The sequence below is a fragment of the Vipera ursinii genome (assembly GCF_947247035.1).
Source record: "Vipera ursinii genome assembly, chromosome: 1".
NCBI classification, from domain to species: Eukaryota; Metazoa; Chordata; class Lepidosauria; order Squamata; family Viperidae; genus Vipera; species Vipera ursinii.
Genome location: NC_139512.1, coordinates 279,271,302 through 279,291,079, shown reverse-complemented (window position 1 = coordinate 279,291,079; position 19,778 = coordinate 279,271,302). Strand labels below are relative to the sequence as shown.

At 36.8% G+C, this 19,778-nt stretch overlaps 1 protein-coding gene across 6 annotated transcripts in view; it reads right to left on the bottom strand.

The window, feature by feature from the left end:
* QKI (QKI, KH domain containing RNA binding) overlaps positions 1–18,750 on the bottom strand; it is a 113,675-nt gene extending 94,925 nt beyond the window's left edge. For 3 of the 6 annotated variants that reach the window (XM_083373047.1, XM_083373048.1, XM_083373049.1), the window contains exon 1: positions 17,379–18,750. In XM_083373047.1, coding sequence (XP_083229173.1) covers positions 17,379–17,520 — 142 coding nt within the window. In that variant the 5' untranslated portion in view covers positions 17,521–18,750. The remainder of the gene's footprint in view (positions 1–17,378) is intronic. The other 3 variants (XR_014493708.1, XM_083373046.1, XM_083373050.1) reach the window with 3 other exon arrangements.
* Positions 18,751–19,778: the final 1,028 nt, after the last annotated feature.

The following is a 19,778-nucleotide window of genomic DNA, read 5'->3' as shown; positions in this document are numbered from 1 at the left end:
TCTACAGAATGTTCCATGTGTTGAGATCCACAGAGGTGCTTTGGGACACAACACAACTTTTTATTTATTCCATATTCTCAATGTGCCATATCTAATAAAATGATTTTTTTAAAAATGTATATTAATTTTAACTTTATAATACTTTACGTACTCATGCCATCCAAACCTTAGGTTGTACTTTTCTAATTCTAAAAGTTTGTTTCTCATCAACATCCATTCTTTAATCCAGACCAAACAATAAATTGCCTATAGACTTGATATTCTAATTTCATATTTGTTAACATCTTTGACTTCTGATTGTTGATGTTAAAACCTGCTACCGTATTAAAAGGATTTTTATCATAACTAGACAGGAATCATATATATATATGATTCTTTCTTTTTTATGCTTCTATTTAGTGCCTCAAGAATTAAAATGAACAAGAGTGGAGAGACAGTGGGCATCCCTGTCCTGCCCCAATTTGAATCTCAGTTTTCTCAGTTCACTTGTTTTTTTTTTGAAGTATAAATCAATCTTATCCATTTAACAAAAGATTCATGTGTTCCAGAAATTGTCAAATTTACTGAAGATCACAGAGAATCAGACACAAATTCTGGACCATCAGGGAAGTATGTGAAGCTATTAAAAAGGCTTAAAGAGGAAAAGCACTTGATGCAGATGGGCTGCCAGCTACTTAATTTTAATGCTTTAAAGATGTTGTTCCTTTACAACAAACAAGTATTATTTTATAGAGTGGAAAGATTACTGACAGCTGGGAAAAGGCTAATATAGCATTAATAACATAAAAATCCCCAAGAGCCAAGTTCAACAAGAAATTATCAGCCAATATTTTTATTGAATAATAACTATAAATTGTATACAACAATATTGTCTGAAAAGTTGAAAACAATTTTACTGGACTTTATTCATAAAGGGCAGAGGCAAGATCTGATATGCACTAGCATAGGGAGTATTTGTCTCTATTAAACTCACCTGTCAAAATGATGCAATTTAATTACTTACAATGCAATTTATTAACTAGGGCACTAAACATTTCTAGAAAAAGTGCACTTATGTTGACACTTCATACAGTTTACTATAAGGCTGTAAACAGCTGTTAGCTACATATACTACTCAAACTCGTTTCTATAACTTTTAACTGAGTGAAACAGTGCATCATAGGGAAACAATCTTTGAACTAAGGTACCTCAAATGGGCTAAGTTACAGAATGCATCCAAAATCCTGGATCCCTATGGAATTGAAATTCTGCAAACTTTATAAAACTTTTTATGACATAAAATTATCATAAAAGAGTTTATGACTTAACATAAAATGTCATAAAACATTTCCTGTGCTGACTGAACTACACAGTTCAACAATGGAGTATTTTCAAGGTAAATACATTTCTGAATATATTCCAACTTTTTTTACTGAAGGTAGTACATTATAGGTTCTGTCACTGTTGAAGACACTGAGGAATCTAGCAAAGAAATATCTCACAAAGGATGAGCCAACAGGTAAGGCTGTCTAGTTATGATAAAAATTAGATTCCCCTCCCTTGTTTTACACATCCACAATTTGTCACATATGCTGCAAAGAAGCTGGGAAGGCTGAAAGAAGGGGATGGGAGACATTCTAATTGAGCTAATAGAAGTACACAAGAGGCAAACATTTATAGTCTAATATCAGCAAATAGTCTAAACATAAAATACAATCCTCCATATTAATTTTTACTCTTGATTAGTAAATGGCAGAACATTAGTGACATCTATAAATGCTTTGTATATATGTGGCTGATTCCCCATATCTCAGCAAGAGGACAAGGCCAAGAAAAAAATAGTAAGTTAAATTTAGTTGAACTAAGTAAATTAATTGAACATAGCAACTTTGACTACTAGACTTTGGAAAACTGGACAGAGCTCTGGATCTACAAATTACAGTGGTAGTTATTGTGGCTTATAATGAAAGCTGGCAATTCACATTTTGAAATAAAACTATAACTCTGTTTCTCACAATACAACTGGATCTTGATGGTCCTTACCTAAAGCTAATGCCAACCTACTTAACTACCAAAAGTTCATTCATAAAGATACTGTTTAACATTTTTAATTTTATAATAGATTGACAAATACCTTTACAGTCAGTTAAAGATTAAAGAAACAATTACAGCCATTATATGAAGTAAGTATCTATACATTTTTGGCATAAAAGAAACTGTCCGCATTTTTCAATCTATCATGAGGAATATTTATTGTGACGTTACAGTATGTAAATTGTGAAGCTATAGTATGTTAAATGTAAACTGTTTGATATTATGCTTTTTCATATTACTGTAGTGAAACCTGGAAAAAAACCTTTACAATTCTACAAATTGCACATATGATAGCTATTAATGAATTAACCAGCAGTTTCTGAAAGAGAATCTAGTTATTTGCCCCATTTTATGAAATAATATTCAAGGTATATGAAAGTTTTTTAAAAATTCAGCATTGCAGATACTGAATGGAACTAAATAATAATAATAATAATGAAGAAGAAGAAGAAGAAGAAGAAGAAGAAGAAGAAGAAGAAGAAGAAGAAGAAGAAGAAAGGGACCTTGGAGGTCATCTAGTCCAACCCCCTGCTAAGGCAGGAAACCCTATACCATTTCAGACAAATGGCTGTCCAGTCTCTTCTTAAAAACTTCCAGTGTTGGAGCATTCACCACTTCTGGAGGCAGGTTGTTCCACTGGTTAGTTGTTCTAACTGTCAGGAAGTTTCTCCTTAGCTCTACGTTGCTTCTCTCCTTGACTAGTTTCCATCTGTTGCTTCTTGTCCTGCTTTCAGGTCCTTTGGAGAATAGCTTGACTCCCTCTTCTTTGTGGCAGCCCCTGAGATATTGGAACACTGCTATCATGTCACCCCTCACCCTTCTCTTTATTAAACTACACATACCCAATTCCAGCAACCGTTCCCTATATGTTTTAGCCTCCAGTCCCCCAATCATCTTTCTTGCTCTTCTCTGTACTCTTTCTAGAGTCTCGACATCTTTTTTACATCGTGGTGACCAAAACTGGATGCAGTATTCCAGGTGTGGCCTTACCAAGGCCTTGTAAAGTGGTATTAGTACTTGATTCTATTCCTCTGTTAATGCAGCCTAGCACTGTGTTGGCTTTTTTGGCAGCTTCAGCACACTGCTGGCTCATATTTAAGTGATTGTCCACTAAGTGATTGTCCACTAGTGTAACAAATTAAGCGGAATGATTTTTTTAACCACTTCCAGAAGTACAAACTGGTGTTATGTGATGATGTAAAAAAATAGAAAAATCTAGTTTCAGCAAAGAGCTTGTGTTTTATTTGACAGCGTTATTTTACCAGTGCTAAATTTCTATTGCCTGGGAAGATTCCTTTCCATCCTTGCCCAATTATCAAATCCAATGTTCCTGATTTTGTTGGTGGAGAGTCACTTTCAAAATCTGTTATACTAAACACTGCCTATATAAATTGTAACCCCAGTATTATATAAATTGTACCACCTATGTAAGTTGTACCACAAACAAACCATATAATCACAAGCAACGCTAACATATCAAGTATGTTCAAACACCAGTAACATTAAATTTAATGCTAATCAACACTTGAATCCTAAAACACAATCCTTAAATGTTAAAATATTGCCGAAACTGGCCTCTATGCTAAAATAATTTATAATAATTTACATGCCATCCTTTACTAAAATAAATTTTTACTCTTAAGAACTATTGTCATGCTTCTGTCGGAGCCTGAATCTGCTGAGGAAAATGAGCTGGAACTGGAGCCTATGGAGGTCGAGGGAGAGGTATCTGTGGCTTCAGAGGGATGTCGGGAAGGGCAGGCCGAGGCAGGCCAGGGCCTTTCAGGATTGGGAAAGGATGAACATGACAGAGCTCAGGCGATGAGCAAGGGCCACCCCTTCCTGATCCTAGAGCATGGAGAGTGGAGAGAACAACATAGGCAGACACAACTACTCGGGAGGAGTGCCCCGCCCCTTTCCACAAGGCACACCTGAGACTTAAGGAGAGGGGCATTTGTCGGTATTTCTTGGTTTTGTGTGCTGTTGCTGATCTTGGAAACTTGTTCTGCGTTGTGATTTCTGCTTGGAATCCCTGAAACTCTGACTATTGGACTGGCTAACAAACTTTATTTGTGTTCAAAGACCTCGGACTGAATTTTGGCTTCTCTTATGAAACTGCTCAGGCAAGCTTGTATTTCCACAGACTCATTAGATTTTGGATGTATGTTACTTTCCTTGTTATCTACATGGCCTTGAGTAAATTACTCTTCTGTGAGTTGAAACCTAAAGGAGGATGGCTTGTTTCATACACACACACTTCCCCTGTCTAAAGAGTTAAAAACTTGTGAAAATACTTGCAGCCAGAGGTTGCTGAAGGTGTCTCTTACTTTGTTCTGGGGCTTGCCAGAAACGTGGGAGCATTTGGGGAAAATTTGGAGCAATTAAAGCGGTTTGAATTGCCAGTTGACTGCGTTGCCTCTGTGCCATGCCCTGGGTCATCACAACTCTACTTTATTTTATTAAAAAGTCACTGTAAAAAAATAGTAAATTTATAATTGGGACAAATAATGAATAAAGTCACCTGACATCTGGAATGAGATGCCTTCCAGAGAAATGTGTGGTTACCACAATCATGGCATTCCACACAGCATTGAAAACCTAGCATTGAAAACCTACCTTGTAAACTCTCAGGCTTCCTCCTTCCATTATATATTCAAGATGGACAGTATTTAATATTTATTGGTTATGTATATGTAGGGGTGTGGGTCTATATATATGTTATATATAGTATGTTTTAGGTGTGTGTCATGTACGTGTTTCACTTTGAGAGCGGGCAACTAAATTTCATTTTTGATGTGTGCTGTTGTGTCCACCGTAAAAAAATGACAATAAAAGGTTATCTTCTCCTCTATCTTATCTGTTCTCTGGGGTTTGGGGATAGGGTGAATGGGTCTCCCTTGCTGGATGTGTGTGTGTGTGTGTGTGTGTGTGTGTTTGTGTGTATACTGATTTGTCAGATGCTATCTTGTTTATGTTGTATTGTATTTTTAATGTTATTTGCTTAATAACCCTATCTCACAGCAATTTTTGAGTTGAATAGTGACTAAATCTAATAAAACAAACTAAGAAAAAGTCAACAACTTTGAACCAAGGAAGATACTACAATTATTTACACAGCTTACTGTGTAAATATTCTATCTGTATTACAAGTACCTTGAAACACTACTTACGATTACTTCAATTTCCTTCAACAGTTTCTTTAAAAAAATTGTGCGACTTAGATCATGCCACTGCAAATAGGAAACATTGTGATCTTAATGCTTGAAAATCCCAAATTTTGTCAGGATTCAAATAAAAGATATTTAATTAAGTTTTAAATACTAGTTTTAAATAATTCCATTAATTTAAACAAGTTTTCAATGAGTAGCATCTATTCATAAAAACATAATTTTCTGCCTAGTCTCCCAGCGTTCATTTACTCTAAGCCAGGGGTGTCAAACTGCTGGCCTGCATCCACCCCAGCTCTGGCAATGCAAAAAAAAAAAAAGGCACTATATGTCATAACACATCACGTGACATGGTGAGTTTGACACCCATGCTCTAAGCAAACAGAAATTTAACTTATTAAAAATACTGAACATATTTTCTGAGATTTTGTTTTTGGCCAGTTGAAATGCCAGAGTTAACATTTTAAATGATCATATTGGTTATAATTTAATCTGCTAACTTTAATCCACAAGGAAATTAAATGTTATTTACCAATATTCTTTAGGGGGAATTTATTTTCTTCTAATACAAGATAAGGAACCCTGGTGGTGCAGTGATTAAAATGTAGAATTGCAAGCTAACTCTGCTCACAGCAAGGAGTTTGATCCTGATGGGGCTCAAGGTTGTCTCCTTCTGAGGTCAGTAAAAATGAGGGCCCAGATTATTGACAATATGCTGACATTGTAAATCACTCAGAGTGTGCTGTAAAGCACTATGGAGCGAGTATATAAGTCTGCTATAGCTATGTTTGAAATGCCAGAACTTATGATTGCAACCAAATTCAGTCACATGTAAGTTAAAGAGACAATTATGTTTTAATTTTTATTTGTTCATTCTTGTCTATAAATAAAATGTTGTTTCTGTTACTGAACATACTCTCTTGCAGATTAACAACTGCTTTCAGCTCAATTTTTTTAAATTGAAAAAGTAGTAGTGAAATTTAAAAGTTCTGTTATAATATTATTTGTAAAACATAGTGACATGCTATCGCTTTTTATTATTTTTATACAACATTCAAGGACAATTGTTGGAGATTGAGTCCATATAGTTTTCTTCCTGACATTACAAATTGAGATGCTCAAATGCTAATTAACATTGATCTGTATCAATTACCTACCATAGGACAAACACCTGGGAACATACTGGATTAAGGGATTTCCTCTAGATTAGAAAGGATTGCTGACTCCTAGCCATGATAATTGTAAACTGAAAAACAAAGACTTATAGTATAGCTAGCATTTTCTATGGCACACAAATACTTCACAACTGATGGCTGCAACTTTACAATACATTGCTGAATTCCAAGAAATTGGGTAGATACAGCTTCCATATTATTAGAAATATCTGGGGATATATAAAGGTAATTTAAGAATGACTTTAATATATGCCATCATGTTGGAGATATGCTCCTCACATGACCAACAACCCTGGAACGAAAAGGCATTTCAAATTAAACTGAGAAAACCATGATCCTGAGCTATAGAATGTATATGTAATATAAAATGTACTTTAAACTCACTATAAACTAATTCCTGAGATTCTCCCAAGTTAGGACCGGGTTTTTTTTTAATATAATCATCTAAATCAGGCATGTCAAACTCATGTGACGTCGCGTGACATATCGCGACTTTTTCCCCTTTGCCGGCAATGGGGAGGGAGCGGTTTCGTCATGATGCATCCGGCCCGCAGGCCTGCAGTTTGACATGCCTGATCTAAATAATAAACACCATTAATTTCCTAAGGTTATTCTTTTGTAACTGGAATGCTATCCACACGTATGATTAAAATAGAACAGAGACAGTTTAACTTCTTCTAAGAAGTTTAATTACTATTAAAGTTGTAATAATTTCAGCCTTCCATTGAACAATAAGTAGCTTAATTTGTACTAATATGTTTGGCCCAACAGGAAGAACCCCTAACAGACTTTGGCTTATCTTGAAAAGCTAAGCAATTTGGATGGAGACCATTATGGAATCCCAGGGCTGTATACTATACAAGAATTTTTTTAAAAAGCCAGACTCCTTTGGCAGGATACTTTTGTAGTTACCAAACAGAATAGATAAGTAAGAGGTAGATTACTACAAAGAATCGAACTCAAGAAAGTATTTAATTGTTTTGCAGTTTCCAAATAATGGTACACAAACCAAAAACAGGATTTCCATTACCAAGTATCCAATACAGTGTAGCAAATAATATCTAATTGGGCTTTTGTGATTCCAACATGTTCCAAAGTAGTGTACCTATAAAGAAGATTCCATTTAATGATTTAAACTATAATTTATTCATTTTAGGAAATCATACACCCTCCTATCGGGAGGACAACAGCTTGATATGTGGCAAAACTTATGGAATAAGACCATGAAGCTGACTCTATCCTCCTCCTTTAACGAAAATTTCTATAAAATGACCTACCGTTGGTATCTCCCCCGTTAGAATCGCTAAAATGTTTCCAGGATCTTCTGATAGATGCTGGAAATGTTGCTCGGCCAAGGGTACCTTCTTTCACCAATGGTGGAACTGTTTATATGCCAGACGATATTGGAGAAAAATTCAACAGTGGCTATTGGAAATAACAGGCGTGAGTTTCCCTATGCAGCCAGACCTCTACTTATTGGGTATAAGACCGAACAATATCAACAAAAGAGATTGGTATATATTTTTTCATGTCTCAACAGCAGCGAGGATGGCCTTTGCCCAATTGTGGAAGGACCCAGACATACCCCCTGACCATTTGATAATAAACAAGATTCTCCGTTGTGCTGAGATGGACAGGTTAACGTACATTTTAAAAGATAAATGTGAATACAAGTTGGAACAAATGTTTTGTATGGCTTAAAAGAAGGTCCAACTCAGGAGATGAGTGATGAGATCGCCCACTTAATTGATCTGTGTAATTTATTAGGCTTACAAGGTTGACAAGATATGACCAATTGTAGTTTTGTTTTTCTTTTAATGATAAGGATATTGTATGCATTGGAAAGTTTAACTGGGATGATATATTTTTTGTTAATAGGAGAGTAGATATAACTCTCGGTCTGTTTTGTTTGTTTTCCACGGTTTGTGTCTTTAAACCCCTTGTCCCTTTCCCTATGTATTATTTTGTTGTCATTCTTAAACTATTCTCCAAAACACCAGAGGGCAAAACAAGAAACAATGGTTGGAAACTGACCAAAGAAAGAAGCAACCTGGAATTAAGGAGAAACTTCCTAACAGTGAGGACAATTAACCAGTGGAACAGCTTGCCTTCAGAAATCGTGGACACTCCATCACTGGAGGTTTTTAAGAAGAGACTAGACAGTCACTTGTCTGAAATAGTAAAGGTTCTCCCGCTTGAGCAAGGGCTGGACTAGAAGACCTCCCAAGGTTCTGTTCTGTTCTCTACTCTACTCTACTTGATATAAAGGTGACGGTTTCCCCTGTCCAGTCATTTCTGATTCTACGGGGTGGCGCTCATCTCCATATTTTAGCCAAGGGAGCCAGCATTGTCCAAAGACATTTCCATGGTCATGGCCAACATGACTATATGCCAAGGTGCATTGAACAATTATCTTCCCACTGAAGTGGTCCCTATTTATCTACTCACATTTGCATACTCTCAGACTGCTAGGTGTTCAAGATCTGGGGCATATAACATCAGCTCATCCCATCGTGCAGCACTTGGGTCTTGAATCTGAGCATCTTTAACCATCTTTGAGCCCTGATTATATATTTGCAGTATGCAAATAAACATACATCTAATTTTTTTTAAAAAAATATATAACAGATAAGCAATTATTTTATCACAGTATTTTCCAGCTTTTAATTGCAAAAATGTTATATAAGTACCAGATAAGCAGATACATATTTGACCATTAGGCACTGAACAACCCTGAGTCCAATTTATTACAGTGTATACTTGGGAAGTTATTTTTTTCTGTGATATATATACTTATATAATAGAACAATCATCACCAAGTCTTAAAAATGATTGTGCTCCAGCAGTTCAAATTCTGTTCATTGAGTTTGCATTTTTCTAAAGAAATCAGTTATCAGATCTATCTTGTTCTCATATCACATTAGCAGCTACAAAAAATGCAATAATAAAATATGATTAGAAGTTTACCTCTTTGTTAGCTTTATTTTTTTTACAAAATGCTAAAGTTTTAACATCTAAGTTAAAAAGACATCTGATTTTCATTATTTTTAATAATCAATTTTTTACCCATGCTATCAAGTTCAATATGCTAAAACTTTACTACTACTTTGGGCTTAACCTGTTCCTGAACTTAATCATTGTAGGAACTGTGATGGTACAGTGGTTAGAATGCAGTATTGCAGACTAACTCTGCCCATAGCCAGGAGTTTCATCCTGATTGGCTCAAGGTCGACTCAGCCTCCCATCCTTCAGAGGTTGGTAAAATGAGGATCCAGATTGTTGGGGTCAATATGTTGACTCTTTAAACTGCTCAGAGTGTGCTGTAACATCTAAGTGCTATTGAGCTTTACGAGCAATGTTATAGCTTAGTGCTTTGGGTATTCCCTACCAGTTGCTATTTAACACAAGATATTAAGCAAATCTTATCACAGCTCAATATATGAATTCAACTTAAATAAACAGATTTCTCTATAGTATTTAATTTCAGTTTATTATACAAAATGTTTACATAAATAGTAAGCCTGCAAAAAGGTATGGGAATTTATTCAATAATGACCTCGAAACACATTTTTTTTGCAACATGCTGCACATACTCCAAAATCAATTAAGATGCCCCAGGAAAACTTCTCAAATGTATCTGGGTGATATATAATAATGAGCTGTGATAAGGTGGAAAAAAACCCTGAAAATTGTTCGTCTTTTTCTGAAAGAAGTTTTCCCATCTAACCTTCATTAGATTCTATTCATATGCATTTTTATCCCCAAATCTATTTTAATTGAAATTGGAACTAATGAATATCTATGCCCAAAGATTAACCTGTGTATTTTTATTATTTAGAATCTTTCAATTGATATACACATTTTCACTTGTAGCAGAAGTTATAATGCTACAACGATCTGAATTATGATCTTACTCAAATCCTATGTAGATTCAGAATGAAAAAATGATGTTCTAATTATATAAGCCAAAGTTCATCCTAGCATTATCATTAATTCTGGAGATACTCAAGTAGTAGTCAAGGTGTTGGACTGGCATCAGGGAGATCCTAGTTTTATATCTCCTTTGTCCACAGAAATTCAGTACATAACTTTGAGCCAGTCATTCTCCTAACTCAACTTAATCCAGTTATCATGATAGAAGGAAATCAGATGGGTATTATGTATTCAGCTTCTAAAAAATGGGATTAAATATAATAACATTACAAAACTATGTAAATCTGTAGACAAATATAAACAAAAGTGTTCAAGCCTCCAATTCTTCTCTCAGAAGACAGGCTAATTCATTATTTAAATTTCTTGGTAACAAGATTTACAGAATCAGAATTAAACTATTGTGCTTAACAGTTACAGATGTAGTTGAATTTTTAAAAGCTTTAACTATTGATGTTTTACTTGGATATGGCTAATTGGATATCCCTAGTTATTCACTTTTTAACTACATGTTTTCTTAGAAATGCATAACTAACCTCATGGAAACTTACTCCCAAATAATTCCTGTATAAGAGTGCAACACAAGCAACCATTCACCAATGATCCTTCTCAGCCTAATCTACCTTGGAGTTTTGCTAGAATTCTGGGTAAAATAGAAAAAAGAGCCATGTGCCTTGCATTGCCTTGAGTTCTTTGAGGATAAACACGTATTAAGTTCTGTTAAAATTCAGAACTGGCAAAGAAAGATTTCTTTTTTCTTCTACACAAGGCTGCTTTGTATAATTTAAAACGTAACAAATTGACATCTATTTCTATTCAACACTTAAGGAATAAATATGCAATTGGAAATACAGACTATTAAGTTTACAGAAAGCTATTAGAAAAATGCAACTAAGACTTTATAGTTACCTTTTTATTCTTGTAAGAGCAATGTAATAAAAATTCTGGAAGCTATATGAAAAACTGTCTAAAAAGGATAAACAAATAGAGATTTTTCACATTACATAGGCTGGGCAATTCTGGGGAGGTCTGCATGCTTCACAAGAATCTTGTGATTTGTTTTCTTTTTTTAAATTCCTCTATGAGGGCTAAATAAACCAACAATTATGATTCTAGATGAAAAAGATTTAAGAACATTGCTTCTTCATATTCTGTTTGTAGTATTTAACTGCTTTGAATTACAAATCCAATATTTAAAATCTAACAATTTCAAAAATTATGCATAGAATTTTAAAATTACAGTAGTTCAGGAAAGACACACAACACAGAATAATGTACTTAATTACTTCATACATTATATTTAACAATACACTGTTATAGTGGTATTCACAGCAATATCTATATCAAAATACAATGGGTAGAAACCAATAGATATATTAAGCATGAAATGCTTGACAATGTGAAATCTTTTATCCTAACCATTTCTTTTCCCCAGCTTATCATATTTTAAACAAAAAAGGTTAAGATCACAGTTGAGTCAACTCCTAGTGATTAAATAGATGCAACTATGCAATTTTCTTGGCAACAGCACAGAAATGGTTTGATATTGCCTTATTCCAGAATGTGTTTTAATTTCTTAAGGGTAGTTTATAATTTTGGTATCCTTCTTAATCTTTCGTCCAACTAGTAAGCAATGTCAATGATACTTAATGCCTCGACGATCCTTAACTTCCTCCCCTTGTAAGTCATAAGAAACTAAGATGCTTTTGGAAAACGTCTCCTCCTTCCATTGGGTGGCATGGTAGATTGTTGTTCAGTTTAGATTCCCCCCAAAAGAGATACAACTCTGAATCTCAGCCAAAACCCAGCCAAAACTGTGCTTTAAAAATTAAAGAGCTTAGTGTGACAAATTATTTATTCATTTGTTTCCTCATAAAAATTATCTTCTATTGTTTCTTCCTTCCCTGATACTATATATACTAAAACACTAAGGGTAAGAGGTAAAGGTTCTATTTATATTTTCTTAGCTAACAGACTTATCAAATGATAGGTATATCAAATCAGGAACAATAATTTTATATTCATCTTAAATTCATAATGACAATCTTTTCAAAAATCCTTATAAGAAAATAATTAAGTATTCACATAATAAACTAATCTAACCATGTTTTTGCTATAGCATATTATTATATCTGATGTTAAGCTATTAAAAAATTGAAATGTTATTATATGGTGAGAACTTTAAGTTAGTATTTTGTTGGAAACAATGATATGAATGAGCCACTGACTCACAAATCTTGAATTTGAAATGCAATAACATAATTTACAATAAACTACATTAATTTAAAATGCATTACCGTTACTATCATAAGCTTATATATTTTAAATTACCAGGAACTTACTAAAAAAGAAACCATTTTTATTCACTTTCAACCAAAAATGCCATAAAATCATTAACATGTTTTTAATAGCTCTATCATAAGTAGCTACCAACCTTATCAGAAACTACCTATGAAATGGCTTATTCTGATTTAGTCAATACACAATTTGGGTTTAATGAAGCTATTTTCAAATTATATATCACTTCGGTATCTTTCCAAATACTGATTTTAGCTTTAAAATTTATATCCCTGAAGCCTCTGTAAACCCAAAAGAAGTTATCATATACAACATTATAGTGAATAGAGACTACCAAAACTTTCCACTATTATTAAACCAACCCTGGAAATAATTTGCTGTTGTGCAGGTCATATCTAGGAACTACATCCAAATAAATAAAATTTACTAGTATACATCAAGAAAAAAATCATATCCCTCCCTGCACATCAATTACCTATATGGATTTTCTAATAATTCTGTATTTTATAAATACATACTGAATGGTCATAAGTTTAAAACTTAACATAAAATCTGTAAAGAAACTTATTTAATTGGGCGCTGCAACTTTCAAATGAAATCTTACCCTCTGTATCTTACATGTAATACATTTAGGTTTCTACAGAACTCTTCACAAATGTAATTGCCTTAACTGCAACATATTGTTTCTCTCATTTAACAATTCTACTAAAGAAATGATGTCACTAGGGAAATCAGTAGGATTGTTTCTTGAATGCAGTATTGAAAAGTAAAATAAATGCCTTAAATGGAATGAAATACTTATTTCCAGAATGCTTGCATATAGCTAGCAAATTATCTTATGTAGTAAATGAACCAATAGACAAATATAAATATATTAAATAATAGAAAATATAAAAATATAATAGAAAATTTCAAGAAAAAAAATTGCTAAGGAAATCTTGTAGATTTCTTTTCACTGACAATATATTAGATCATACTTAAGTACTATTAGCATACAATGTAATATTACTAATGAGGAAAGTTTCAGTAATAGAATGAAACATAATAAATGTTAACTCCTGTATGCTGTTCTTAAATATATTTTCACTGGAATTTCTAGTCGTTACCTATTGACTTACCTAGTTCTTTTATGAAAATTATACAATTAAAAATTCTAATTAAACAATCTCAAACTCAGTAACATATTACTTAATTTAATATTAGCTCTTTCAGGAACTATTAAAAATGGCTGCCTATAACTACTACTCATTTACATTGTAGAATTCACATACTATAAAAGTGCTGATAAATCTAGAACATTTTGGAAACTTGAGCCTCTATCAATATTTCATTTAAAACTGAATTAATTCCATTTAATAGAAATAGGCTGAAAATAAGATTGCATGAATTCATACATGCAGTAGATCTGTAATAATGTGATACCAATATACTTGGTTTGGAAATTGGGCTGTTGGACCAAATTGAAACATTATTTGCTGCAACAGTCATTTTGATTGCTTAGTCCTTGTCAAATGTATATATCAGATCCATACTCAAGGTAGTAACACTTTTTCTTTTGCATATTATGTCATTTAATTATGATTCATTCACAATAAAAATTCACGGGTACATTTTTCAGACTAATTTTAAATAATTTATAATGTGAAATGTTAGCTAAGAATACACACAACAGCCATAGAATAAAAAATCTTATTTCTTAGATGGGAAGGATTTTTTATTACACTTTATCACTAGTTATCAGTGTGAGTGTAGTAATAAAGATTAAGCTAAACAAATACTACAGGACACATTTAAATTACTATTTATGAAAAATAAGCATTCATCACAAACACTTCAAGGATGGAGAGAAATTTATAAATTTAGCAGTTTTTTGCTAAAGATTTTTCTGAAAAAAATAACTCAGAAAACCAATTAAGACAAAGTGGGTTTTTTAAAAAATTATGTAAGAATATCATACACATAAAGCTTTCTTCTGTCAGTTGCCAAAAAAGATTTGGATCATTGACTGGAACTTAATATTCAGTTTATAGATACTCATGACAGAAGAACACACAAAAAAGGAACCAACAGATTTCTCTTTTCAAAAATGAAAGGGTTTTAGCTTTAAAATATGCTTTCAATAATTTTAAGATACAACTGATGGAATTATAGCTTCAAACTCAGAAAACCTCCTCTTCTTTCTATAGGTTACTGTAAACCAATAGAAAATGCTCCATTTTAAAAAATCTTTCCTATTAGATATATTTACCCATTTATAGAAATAGCAGATTATGTTAAACAATGGAACTATTATTTTCCCTCTCTTTACTTTTGAATATAAAAAGGTGCATAACAGAAAATGTTTATGCTCCTTCAAAAGTACATCCATTCATATACAAGGATTTGGAAATATGAAAAACACCATTCTTTCAATAACTATAACAGGATTTCATTAAAATGTTGTTTTTTATTTTAAACTTGAAATAAGTTAACTAAAATATTGATAATTTACTGTAAATACTGTAAATAAATAGGATTAAGTGAAAATTATAGAATAGGTAAATTTTGTATTTACTTTCTCCTGCTTGTTCACAGAAGTATTATATTACTAGAGCCTTTAGAGTTTAAAAAAATGTAATCTTCAAAAAAAACCTCCACCATTAAAGATCTCTTAAGCAAAAATGTTATTCCTGTAAAACAAATTACTTGCAAGCACTATTGGATAACAGAATATGTATTTTTCCTAACATCTTCCAATTGTATAACATCTTCCAATTGTATAAACTTTTTGAAGTATTTTATGTGAAAGAAATATCACTAACCCAAGCATCAAAAAATCAAAGTATGTGAATATGCTTGTGTTTTAAACTGAATTTCCTATGTCTTAAATACAATACAACTACACTTATTTTGATATTAATGTTTAAAACCATCTTAATCTTTTTTCCAGAAAGAACTGGCGCCCCTTAGCGTTCACCTCTTAAAACGTTTAAATCATTCACTTATTTGCATAGGACATTTTTTTAACATTCCAGAAAGTTTTCAACATTTGCAGTTCTTCCACCCAGAAGCCAATGCAAACAGAAGAAAACAAGATTTAAAGGGCTACTAAAAAAAAGAAGAGTAGTATAGGGGAAAAAACGTATATAATACTGGGGCAAGCAGTTTGACTTTTGAATTATTAGATTTTCCAGTCCTTATTTTGGACTTACGGAAAAAAAACTGACAGCTCAAAGCCTTCAACGCTTCAACAGCATTCAAAAGATTCAGTGACTTAATACGTTCTTGAAATAGTCATAGCAAAAATATTCTCATGTGCTCTTCTTACAGAATCTTTAGGGTTCTATTCTCCTACGACGATTCCAGAAATTTTTAGTCATTGTTAGTCTGATAGTTATTTTTAAAAAGGAATTTATACTAAACTATTCCCATAAAATGTTTATACTCAGAAACTTTTTTATTTGATATCCAGGGTATGTTATTAATTTTCATCTAAACTAAAATTAGTCAAATGCAAACCTTAATCAACTGCTATTTGAACCATATCCTTCAAAGGAACCCAAATATGTCATATTTCAGTTACAGCTATGAATATGCTTCTCCAACAGTAAAGATTAAACCATCTCAAAGGGAACCTGAAAAGCACTATCAATCTAAATCTCACAAATGATGAGGAAACCGAGTTTCACCTATCTTCTCAAAATATGAAAGTTTCAAGATATTTTAGAAGTGGATTTTGACTGAATTTTATTCTGAACATAAAAGCATACGTTCAAAACTTGTATATTTAAGATATATTTTATGACATTTCTAACTGAATTCTCAAACCAGATCATTTGTTTAAAAATTTGCCACATTTGAAATTACTTATTTTGCGAACACCTAAATCTGCAGAAACTTCGGTCTGCAAACTTACTTACTTGCGCCAACCTTGCACCTTCTTGGAATTCAACTACAGACAGGAGATCGAGATTACGCACACGGCCTAAAACTACCAACGGTTATTCAGAGACTCCCAAAACACTTTTCGCGTTGACTTTCGATACTCAAATCGAGAATCACCCAGTACGTCCTTCACGGTAGAAGCTAATAAAGTTGGCAATATTTATTCGCAGACATAATAGTTTTTTCTTTTTAGGCCGAGAACCAGGCCAATGTTGAATAAAAGAACTGAGCCCCTCAAGTTTCTCCCGTTTTTTTCCACGTCCCTCCGCCCAAGCTGAAAATAAAAACCAGCCGTGTAGAGTTTAGGCTGAAAGGCTTAAGTTGCTTTAAAAGTATTTCACAAACATACCATCGGGCCTACTTTGCCTTTTCATACTTTCAATGAAGATTTAAGAACTGAAAATGCTGCAATCCTATTTTTTAAAAAAACTTTCTCCTCTCCCAACTTTTTTCTTCTACAAAATATAATTTTTATATACGAAGCCTGCCGATTAAAAAGTATCTACACAGAAATTAGGATGACGTAGAGAGTTCACAGTTCCCTAAAGGCCAAAACTTCTGCGCGTAGACTTCCCGCTTCTCTTTGTTTATGGGCAAAAGAGGCGAAGCCAAAAGACGCCATTGAGGGGGCGCAAAGCCTCGTCCGCCCCCATTTGCAGGATAGGAATAGGGACGGGAAGGGTAAAGCGGACCTGTGTCGCGGAGAGCCCAAAGTGTCGGGCAGGGGCCACTATTATCCCCCTTACCCTCAGACCTACAAAAAGAAAGAGTTCTGGGGTTTTCGTTTTGAGTTTTTGTAATTGCGTTTTACCTTCGTCCAGCAGCCTCTCGAGGTGGTTGAATATCCCGCAGAAGTTAGGGAGGCTGCTCATGAGCTTCTTGTCGTTCATCAACTGCATCAGATAATCGGGGGTCGGCTTGGGCTTCTCCTTCGTTTCCATTTCCCCAACCATATTCCAAACAGAGAGCGAGCGAGCGCCCGCACACCAGCACTCACCCAACCACCGCACTGGGTACACGCCAGGCGGGGAAGAAACGGGGTGTGCTATGTGGGCTGAGGGGGGGGAGAGGCCTCTTCCCCCCCTAAGAAAACAGGAAAGCGGAAAAAAGGGGTTTCGTCAACGAAGAAGCCACAACCACGCCGCGGCGGGTCTCGGGTGAGGGAGGAAAATAAAAGGGGGGGAACTCGATGACCGCCACCCCGAACCCTCCTCGGCCGCCGCCGCCGCCACCACGGTGGGTTGCGCCCTAGTCGTCTTCCACTCCGACTGTACAGTGATCCTCCTCCACCACAGCCGCCGCTTCCTGTCGCCGCTCCCACTGGATGCCTTTCTCCAAAGCGGCGCAGTCTTCGGTAGTTCCCCCTCCTCGCCGCGCACGCAGACGTTGGTCGCGACTCCCTTTTCTCGGCGCTGCTGCCCCCTGGTCTGTCTCCGCGGCAGGGAGGCAGGCAAAGGGGCGGCGGACTTGGCCGTTTCCCGAGGAGTCCCCGCGGCTGCTGCCGCCGCCGCGTATTGTAAGGCTGTTCCCGGCCACCGGCGTTGCTTCCGCTGTTGTTGTTGTTCCCACCGCTGCTGCTGCTGCTGCTGGCAGTTCCGCCTGGTCTCCCGCGCCGCCTTACCTCCCTTCCCCTCCCGCTTCTGCCGTTTGCTTGAGGCTGACGACTCTCAGCCCCGCCGCTGCCGCCGCCGTGGTGCCGCCTCCTCCTCCTCCTGCCTCCTCCTCTTCAGTTCGCTTTGGAGTTCGCTTCAGTTCAGGCAGCGGCGGCAGCAAGCAACGACGGCGGGGAGGGGAGGGGAGGGAAGAGAGGGGCAGGGAGGGGGCAGCGGAGGAGCAGAGGCGGGGCGGCCGTTAATCAGCGACGGCAACGGTAGCGGCGGCGGCGGCAGAGGCGCCACTTGGCAGATCCACTCCGCCCCGCCCCTCCAGCTTGCCTGTGAGCGACTGGGGACTCGGTTGACGGCCGGCGGTGAGCGGCAGGGAGCGCGCACCTCACACCCTCACCCGTGATATATGCCTGGGCTTTGGAGTGACTGGGCGCGCGACCGCGCGCTTCCGAGAGCTTGCGCCACTGCCTCGTACTTCTTTTACGCGCGAGGTGCTTGCGCGCGTGCGCGCGATCCCTCCTTTCCCCTCCCCGTTTGCCGCCCTACCGATTTTTTTTTTTTGGTTGTTTTGTACAGAAATCCCGTACGCGACCGCTCGGGAAAGAAACTGAACAAACTCTGGCTACTTCACAGATCCGGTGTTGGGGCGGGGCTCGGTCACATGGTGCTAGTGGGAGGAGGGGGAAAAAAGAGCCCTGATCTGGTTGCGCTGCCTCTGAGGCGCAAGCGCGCTGCGTTTTTGGTTGGGTTTTTTTTTTTTTGCCACCCGCGATTCGCACGAGGGTGCGCGCCCGCGCGCCCTTTCAATTGTATAGCGCCGGCCGCGGCCCCTTTATTGAGGTTTAGGATTGAAATGGGAGAGGCGGGGTTGAAGTGAGTCTTGTGCGCTTGCGCAAGAGGGAGAGGGAAGAAGACAGACGAAGGGGGTCGGGGGTGCACCGAGAAGAGGTGATGTTCCGTTTGTTTCGAGCGGCGGCCGCGAAGGCGGGGAAAGCGCGGCTATTAAGCAAAGGCGGCTTCTCCGCGGCGAACGGAACTGGAAGCGGAGATGCCGAAGCGCTTCCCCGTGCAAAGTTTAGCTCAGCCGTTCACTTAGGAGGTGTCTTCCGACCGCACGCGGGGTGCTTCCCGCCCCCGGTCCGAGCGCATACGGTTTGAAGTCAATGCTTTTACATTGGATGGGTGGTCCGGACCTCTGGCGATCCAGACACGGCCCGTTGCACTTCTGGAGAGACTGGCTGGGAAGTTGAGCAGCGTCGGCTCGCTTTCCTTTCCCGTCTGCTTGGCAGCCCCTTCCCTTCCTCTGCACGCCAGAGGCCTTGGGCGCGGCGACCTGCGTGGGTTCCCTTTGGGGGTGGGGGGGGGAAGTCTCCGTAAAAGGCTGTGTACCTCTGCTGGCTCGTCTCTCGACCTAAGCTCGTTTTCCTGCGGGAAGTTCTACCGAGGGGTCGACGCGGTCTTCCAGCGCTTTAAGTAGCCGGCAGGGCTTCTTCACCGCTGGAGCAGAAAGGCGGGAAAACTCTCTTTGCTTATTAACAAAAATCGATCAATCAATCTCCAACAGCTGATTTCGGATTTGAGGTTTCTTGACTAACCGGGAAGAA